Raw genomic sequence first — 9,455 nt, 5'->3', positions numbered from 1 at the left:
TGTAATCAAAAAGGAGGCACCTTATATCACCTTTGGTGGCAGTGCAAATCGGCTAAAAAAATTTGGATCATGATACACAGATCTTTAACAAATGCAATGGGGAAAAATATTCCATTTACCCCTGAGTTATTTTTGTTAAGTATTACTGATGGGATTTGGAACAATCTAGTTCAGGATGAGTTGAGTATTTTACTATATGCAATAACTGCTGCTCGAATATTATTTGCCAAATACTGGAAAGCCAACTCTATCCCATCCTTAGAAGAATGGATTTTGAAATTGAATGAGTTAGCAATCTTGGACATGATCTCAATGTCCAAAAATGATAGAACGGTTCAGCAATATAAAGCAAAATGGAAAGAGGTTGCAAAACTACGGGAAAATAAGCTTTCTGTATAAATATCAGGGTGCAAGATCGTTTGGAATAAGAGATATTACATATGTATTTGTATTAGTTCAATAATAAATAAAAAACTGGAAAAAAATACAGTTCCCAGAATTCCCTAGCATTGAGCCAAGGCAGTTAAAGCAATTGCAAACTGGATTATTTCTGCATTGAGTTCTGGCTGAGTGAAGCACACCATGGAGGTACAGAATGGGCAGACGCAGGTGGAAGCCAATCCACTGGTACATCTTGGGGTGTTTCACAGCGGAACAGCCAAGATTTCTGACTGTCAACACACACACACACACACACACACACACAGAGTCTTTGGGCTAAGTCAGTATGTCCTGGAGCCAGTTGGAAATGAGAAGGAACAGGTATGTGAAGGCCTGAGTTGGGAGCAAAGCCACTTGTTCTGAATCATTTTGGGGATTCTGGGGGCAAAATATCAACCAGAAAAGTTTTAAGGGGTCTTGTGGGGCTTTGGTGCACCAGTGTACACAGCTGGAAGGTGGCAAAGAGGCAAAATTTGGCTCCCATCCTGTATTAATGTAATGATGTTTCTTAGGGCAATTTCATACAACACAGTGATTCTACTTAATTGCCATGGATCCATCTTATCAAATCTTCAGATTTGCCATCTGCTCTGCTCTGGGGCCACATAGAGCCGTGGCAGTTAAAGCAATGTTAAACCAGATTATTTCTGCAGTGTGGATGCAGCAGACTTTGGTCTACTTCCTCAGAGTCACGGAGGTATACCTAAATCTGTATACTGTGAAAGGACCCTTAACTATGCTTTAACTGATACAGAAACTTTTGCACTCTGCTCATATCAGACATAGAGCAGATCATCAAAAGGAGACGGGAACTCCCATCAAGCACATTTTTGGCTCCTCTTACCTTGTGAAACACCAGATTTCTGAATCTTGAATGCCACTGACCACTCCTATATTTTTCATTTTCCTAGTCTGGACTTCCAAGCCCTGGAAGACAGCCAAGCAACACTAGACCAGCTATTATTGCCAGCTAAAGGTTTGCTAACTTTAGCTGTTTTGGTGGTGCAAAGCAGAGAATCCAGCTCAAGTTTCCCCCCAACACACACACACCATTTCCAGCCTCTAGGCAAGAATGGAGCTCACCTATCATTTGTAGATTCCATTCACAGATACTGGACTCTGAAGGGGTGAATTACAACAACCGGTTTCTCCTGCCCAAAAGTGGCAAAAGCATCCCCATGTCAGAATTTTCCTCTCCTTAAACCAGTTTGATAAAGCCTTGAAAGTAAATTGTTAACTAGAGCTGGCTACAGGGAACACACAATTTCCTCACTGAGAAAGCTCCACTAGCTACTGGTCTATTTCCAGACACACTTAAAAGTGCTAGCTATCACCTACAAAGCCCTGTGCTGCTCATAGGGCTTTGTAGGTGACACACCTGAAAAACTGATTGATTATGAGATATTTCCTTTTTTAGAACAGATCAGGGAGTTGGACTGGATGGCCCTTGAGGTCTCTTCCAACTTTAGGATTCTATGAGATTAGTAAACTATTAAAGACATATATGTATTCCTTCCACATTACAGGTTGTTGAGTTCCCCTTATCTGAAATGCTTGGGATCAAATTTTTGAATTTTTGCATATGCACAATGAGATATCTGGCAGATAAGACCCAAGTCTAAACTTGAAATTCATTTCCTTTTCATATACACCTTATATACATATCCTGAAGGTAATTTTATACATACCCTTTTTATTAATGCTGTGTATGAAACAAAGTGTGTGCACACTGAACCATCAGAAAGCAAAGGTGCTACTATCTCAGCCACCCATTTGGACAATTTTGGACTATTTCTGAATTCTGGACAAGGGAGACTCAACCTGTATCTTGGCTTGGAGTGGATGGGATGGGAAGATTAAAGAGAGGAAATCTATAGTGTATCATTTGGGCACCATGCCATCTTTCCCACAGCCAGTAAAAGTTTCTTGGGGGGGGGGGGTGACTGCAACTCCCATAATCCCACAATCATGTTAAGGAAACTAAACCCGTCTTTTCGATGTATGGGTTTGGCTGCTTTCTGCCTTCACTCTGTCCCTATGGTTCTCATTCTTTGTTCATGAAATTTTTGGATTCCAACTCCCAGAAGGCTCAGGCAGCATGACCAATTGTCAGGGATTAAGTCCAAAGCATCTAAAGAAACAAAGGTGAAGACCTAAGCACACACAAAAATAACAAGAAGCTACAGAAGCAACGAGCCAGGAGAACGCAGCCACTGTTGACCATTCTTGAGTGACTCTAAAGCAGAGGTAGGAATCATGAGATCCTCCAGCTGATGCTAGATTATGACTCCCAGCATCCACTGCCAGCCTCAAGAACAGTGAGGAATTCTGAAGTTACTGTTCAGCAACACTGGGAGAGTCAATTTCCCATCTTTGTCCCAACAGTTAAAAGACCTTGGACCAGGCTCTGAGGCTTAGCCTTGAAATTCTCCCTGGACTGAGCCAAAAGGTTGCTTTGGACTCCATTATGCAAGAGGTTGGCACTGGGGGAAAAAATATCTAACCAGATGACCACCGCCTCCTCCTCCTCCTCCTCCTTTTAGACATAAATTATCTAAGCAATTTATCAAACAAGCTGAAACTGTAACCTTTGTTCCAACCATGTTGTTTCTATCACGGCACATCCCGCTCTTACAGGAGTCAAAACAAGGGGCATGCTCCTTCCTGCATGACCAGCACATGGTGTGTTTTTCCGATGCATGCCAATTCTTCATGCAATTTAAATACAGTATTCAGGTGTCTAACCCTCAGCGCTAGAGGGAGAGGTTTGTAACAAAACAAACCCACCTACAATTGCAATTCCAAGAACAAGCTATTTTTAAACTTCTCAAACACTGATCTAAGCAGAGGTCACTTCCAACATGGGCAGAAGACACTGGGGGATGTGTGTGCATGCACCTTGTTCAAAAAGAAGGAGCACTGCGTAGCACAGTATAGCATTTACATTTCTATACTGATTATTAGTACAAAAGGCTCCCAGATCAAGCACAGAAGACCTAAAACCAGCATGGAAAAACACCCAAGCAAATCAGATCACTGGAAAGATTAAAAAGGGCATCAGAGAGCTTGCAAAAGTTACATTCAAGATGCTTATGGTTCTAGCTATCCCTGGACATGTTTTCTCAATGTAATTTATTTACATTTTCGTTAATGGGAAAAGACATTAATTTTAGTGGACCCTTAGTATTCGTTGGGGTTTGGTTCCAAGACCACCCCATGGATACCAAATCTGTAGATGTTCAAGTCCCACTAAATACAGCGGGAATAAAATAAAATAGTGTCCCTTATATAACATGGCAAAACCAAGATTATAAGAATGTATGTATATACATTCTTATAATTTTGGTTTTGCCATGTTATATAAGTCAGCCCTCCACATTTCCACCTTTGACTTTTTTGGATTTGATTATTTGCAGATTTGATTAATATGTTCTCTCTAGAAATTTTTAGGTAATCCAGAGCAACTCTGCTGGAAATTGACTATAGATTTGCACTGGAGGACTTGGAAATTACTAGAAAAAAATTTCCCTAGACATTTGTAGGTCCTCAAGTGCTATTCTGTGGTCAACCTCTGTCTGATGTTGACCATAGAGGTGCGTTCTCTCAGGTAAAAACATAGTGGTTTTTTATTTGTGGTATTTCCACTTTCACGGGGGTCCTGTGCCTCTAACCCCAGCAAATGTGGAGGGACCATTGTATTTTTTGAATATTTTCAAACTGTGGGTAAAAAACATCCATGACTGTACTGTACAAGCAATACGAATCCAAAGTGACCTGTCACACTTTGGAAATGAGATGGCATGATATACTGCAAAGACCATAACGGAAGGCAACAGGAAAAGAGTAAGGTTGGATTACAGGTAGATGCAACCCCATAAAAAGCAATGGGACTATTAAAACCTGAGCAAGCTATTTATAACAGGTGTCTCGAAGACTTGTCATTTGTAGGGGTGCAATAAATAAAAGATAATCTGACAGCAATTAGTGAATAGCTGCCCATAATAAATCTTTAAAGGTACAGAAAAAAATCAAGCTAATGAAACGATAACAGGTTAGTTGCAAGTCTAGCAAATTCAAAAACAGTATCTACATGAAGAGTATCATATCAAAAATCAGAGACCTTTAGATCCAAATGATGCTGTCATCAGAAAAAGATTGGGAATGTCTGGGATTAGGTCAGTCCTTTTGGACTATAGAACTGGGGATATCAATTGCCAACCTGCGCCAAAAGAAACCACCAGTAGCAAAAGGGCAGAAAAGAAATGGCACAAGTGCACATGCTGCAGATACATGGCAAGGTGTCTAAACTCAGTTTATCCAGAGGGCAACAATCCTCAGGGCAGAAGTACATGTTCAGAAGCATAAATGCTACCAATAATGACCTGTTCACAACTCTAAAAGAGCCAGAGAACTTTTCACTGACAGTGGGGGAAGTAAACTGTAGCTTATTTCATTCTTGCCTGCAGAAGAGAAAGATTTAATTTTTACCCCTCCCTACTGGGTGAAATCACAAGACTTTTTCTTCATTTCTTCATGATTTTTTATTTACAAAGTCCCCAAACAAGGGGAGGGGAATTCATGTGTGCAAAACTGCTCCATTCCACACAAACATACTGCATTCCCCCCCCCCCCAAAAAAATAGTCCACCATTCCATTCAGACTGAATTTTCACCCCACGAACCCGGCAAAAATACAAAGATTGAAAAATGAACCAAAACTCTTGTAATATCTCAAGACACCTCATCAAGGACAAGAAAATCCGCTAATATTCTCTGTATAACTATGTAGTGGTTTGAGTGCTAGGCTACAACAATGGAGACCAGGGTTTGATTCCCAGCTCAACCCCATGATAGGTTCACCTTAGGGTTGCCATAAGTCAGAAACAACTTGAAGAGGCACAAGTACTACTACTACTGCTACTACTGCCACCAGGAATGATGGGGAAGGAATCAGTGCAGAACTGCAGAAATCATGGTCTTTCCATTTGGTTCTCTGCATTTTGTATTACTTTGGATCAGAGGAGACAATTGCATGAGCCAAAAGGATACTACACTTGTATGCATTTTTTATCCTGAAGTAAGCCCAGCTGTGTTCAGCAGGGCTTCCTGCCAGACAAGAGGGCAGAAAATACAAACCTGGCCATATTTTAAAAATAGACCCCATTTAGTGTGTGACACTTGAAACGAGCACAACATAACTTGGCCAAAATGCATTTTCACAGAAATGAACAGAAGTATAAGACAGATTTTGGAAATATTACTTCTCTTTTTTATGACATCTCCCAGAATCTCCCAGCCAATGGATATGTTGACTTGAGGACTGGGGAGAAGAAAGGCCTTGCACACAGAAAGGGGCCCAGTTTGGTTTCCAGTTCACATAAGGACAGGCTGCAGAAGACCTTGACAAGAATTTAGACGAGGAGCAGTCAAATTGAGGCCTATGGGCTGCATGGGGCCCCTGACAATCTCCATCCCCCAATTTTTTTAAAACATGTAATTTTTATCCCCAAACCATGCAGAAAGTGCTCAAAATGTGTAAAACACATGAAAATACCTCTCCACCCTAACAAGCACCCATGAAACCTTTAGTACCCCCCAACACAACAATTTTTCTCTGAAGTCTCTCTCAAAATGAGACTCCAGAGGCAAACAGGGGCATTTAGGCTTGCTGTGTGCCCCACAGGGGGATGAAGCAGGGAATTAGTATGCCCACACCAATTGCAGAGCAAGGGGAGAACACCTGATCCATTCGGGTGTGTTGCTAGAGGTTATTTTTTAATATGGCTGCCATCAGCCCCAGCAAGCCTAGACAATGGCAGCAAGTCATAGGTATTGTGGACCAGGTTATAGCACGTTGGAGGTGGTGGACACTAGGTTTCACTAAGACCAATCCCACTCCCAAAGCAGCCAGAAAGAAAGCACTGATGAGTGAATGCTGCACCACCAGAGGAGGAAAGTATGACAAGTGAGAGGACAGAGCCTGTACCTCATGTCTCAACAGCACCGTGGACCCAATCCTCCTCACCAATCTATCCAGTGAGAGAAAGCAGGCGATGATTTGCTCCAAAGCAGAATGATTCTGACTGACTTCCACCAGCCCTGACCAGGGCAGCCAATACATATCTCAGCAGGAGTTGCAGCCCAGAAGGCACCAGTTGTGTCAAAACACACAGAGCAACCATCAAATACAGAAAGGAGCCTCAAAAAGGCATCAAAAGTTTAGGAAGTCATCCGCTACCTGGAGGCTTCTAGTAGTCTTCGGCTGTGATCCAAAACACACCACAGAAATGATCCAGTTTGAGACCGCTTTAACAGATCTGGCTCAGTGCTAGTGAGTTCTAGGAATTGTAGTCTATTGTGGCCCCAGCACTCTGACAGAGAAGGTTCAGTGTCTCACACAGGTACAGTTCCCACAATTCCCTAACATTGAGCCAGGGCAATTCAAGTGGTCTCAAACTGGATCAGTTCTGCAGTGTGTTTTGGACCTGAATAATCTCTCCGCCAGATTGTCCAATACATCTGGTCAAAGCCAACTTGGGGAATGAAGGCAATGGCAAAGCCCCTTTGAACACATCTTGTGATAGGTTTGCCTTAGGGTTGCTGTAGGTTGGAAATGACTTGAAGGCACAAAACAACAACTACTCACTCGGACTGGGAAGTAGTCCCGGAAGTATCTCCACACGGCCCAGTTCCTGACCCACTTAGATCTTCTTCCTCCTGTTAGAAAAAAAGAGAGAGAAGAAAGTCAGAAAAGGCAGGTGTAGAGTGGAGAATCCCAAAAAGAGAAGAACAAGCAAAGCCAGTACAGAAATATAACATGGAATTTGTTGGTGTCATACATAAATGAAAGTTCATTTACAAGTGCTGAGCTGCGTATGTTGCTCAAAAAAATCCAGACAAGAAAAAAAAACATACCAGAAGTGTTTGGAAAATCACTCCTGGTTTTGCAAAACAGATGGGTTTTTTAAAAGATAAACAGTACACTGGAGACCTCCCCACCTTTTTAAAAGGTGAAATACTACTCCATCATAATTACAGGCACACTCCAGTTAACAAAATGGATGCATTCCTAGGTGTTATTTCTTTAACTGAAAATTTGGTCCTAGAGGTATAGATAACATGGAAAGAAGAAAGGTAGGTTCCTGCATCACCTAAAAGTTTCAATGAATTTCTTACTACAAACTAACAATACGCAAACCTCAACGAAACAGCCAGGTCAGGTAAGCCTTGCAAAAGTACAAAAAAATGAAGCTTTTGGAACTCTTTAAAGGCTTCTTGCGAAATGCATTTGGAATGCATTCTGGAGGCATACAAATTACAATTTATAATATATAAATTACTTTGTGTGTTGTAACTTGTATGTCTCCAGAATTACTTTGTATGTTGTAGACAGGCACACACAGCTAGACTAGGACCAGTTGGATTAGAACCTCATTCTTTCCTAACTTCTCTTTTATTGCACTGTTTACAGCACACCTGCTGCCACAACCTGTTGCTGCAACTGTGGGTTTTTCCAGTCCTTCTTTGGCATCCTCCTAATGCCAATGCTGCTTTAAAAAGCTTCCCACTAGACAGAGGACAAGGAGGAAGGATAGGCTGGGCAGAGGTAAAAAGACTTATGGAGAAAAAAAGCTCTTTATAAAGACTCTTTGTTAACTGAAATAGCACTAAGTTTCCACTTTAACAGCCATGATCTACCTCATCATCTCCCTCTTTATACCAGTTGAGTCTCCCTTATCCAAAATGCTTGGGACCAAAGGTGTTTTGGAGTTTGAATTTTTTTCAGATGTTGGATATTTGCCTATACATAATGAAATATCTTGGAGATGAGAACCAAATCTAAACATGAAATTCATTTATGTTATGTGGACAATTTTGGATTTTGGAGTATTGTGGATTTTGGAATTCCAGATAAGGGAGACTCACCCATACCCTGCATTATTCCCAAGGCAGCTTGACATTTAAATTATTACCATGCAGTTGAAAGCATATAAAATTCAACATTAAAATAGAATTAATCTGCTATCCTATAGAATCCTGGGACCTGCAGTTCAGGCAGGGATAGTCAGAGTTCTCAGCCAGAGAGCTCTAGCACCATACCAAACTATCATTCCCAAGAATCCATAGGATGCCGTCTTGGCAGTTTAAAGCAGAATCAGTGATACAGCTGTCTAGTGTGGAAAGGGTCCCTGAAGGCTTTCAGGAGAGAATATAAACCTATTTGGGGAGGCAGGAAAAGGTCCACCAAAACAGCACATAGATTTTGCCAATCCCCGATCCTACATCCTACTTTTCAGACTACAACTTCCATTAATCATAACCATAGTGTCCACCTCTGTTGGGAATCATAGTCCAAATATATTTCAGAGGTGCCAGGGAGAGAGAAAGTTGCTTTACACCATGTTCAGTTAAACCTTTTCACTGGCCTCAGTCTATTTCTAGTTCCAACTAAAGCAGACCCATGAAATCAGTGTGACCTACATCAGTGTTAACTCACCATTCATCATTTGATTCCATGGGTTTACTCTAGTGAGGATTACCAATGGGATCCAGGTCATAGGTCTAATCTGCCTAGAATAAATAATGCAGTTTGACACTGCTTTAACTTCCATGGCTCAATTCTGGGATTTGTATTGTATTGTGGCGCCAGAGCCCTCTGACACACAAGGCTAAATATCTCACAAAACTACCAATTCCAGAATTCCATAGCACTGAGCCATGGCAGTTAAAACAGTGCCAAACTGGATTATTCCTGCAGTGTATGTTAAGCCACAGACCAGACGGAATGGTCAACAGTTTTAAGTCAATATCAGATGAGGATGGGCAGCTATTATTTGCGATAGGCAGTACTGGCAACAAAATGTTGAATACTCTCAGGAGGAGTATTCAGGCTTCTTGCCAATCATGCCCTACTTGCAGAACAGTGTTTAAAAATGGCATTTCCCAGTCTTAGATTCCCAAGACTACAACTCCCATCAACTTCAACTGCTGACCACACCGACTGAGGAAGATAAG

General features: G+C 41.4%; 1 protein-coding gene across 1 annotated transcript in view; it reads right to left on the bottom strand.

Annotated features, from left to right (window-relative positions):
- Window positions 1-9,455, bottom strand: part of DGAT2 (diacylglycerol O-acyltransferase 2) — a 58,185-nt gene that overhangs the window by 13,803 nt on the left and 34,927 nt on the right. Inside the window, exon 4 of the mRNA XM_042457726.1 lies at window positions 7,087-7,157. Within this exon, the coding sequence (XP_042313660.1) occupies window positions 7,087-7,157 (71 nt within the window). The remainder of the gene's footprint in view (window positions 1-7,086; window positions 7,158-9,455) is intronic.

This window comes from Sceloporus undulatus, chromosome 3 (assembly GCF_019175285.1).
Source record: "Sceloporus undulatus isolate JIND9_A2432 ecotype Alabama chromosome 3, SceUnd_v1.1, whole genome shotgun sequence".
Classification (NCBI taxonomy): domain Eukaryota; kingdom Metazoa; phylum Chordata; class Lepidosauria; order Squamata; family Phrynosomatidae; genus Sceloporus; species Sceloporus undulatus.
The sequence above is the reverse complement of the archived record's forward strand: the minus strand, read 5'-3'. Positions and strand labels throughout refer to the sequence as shown.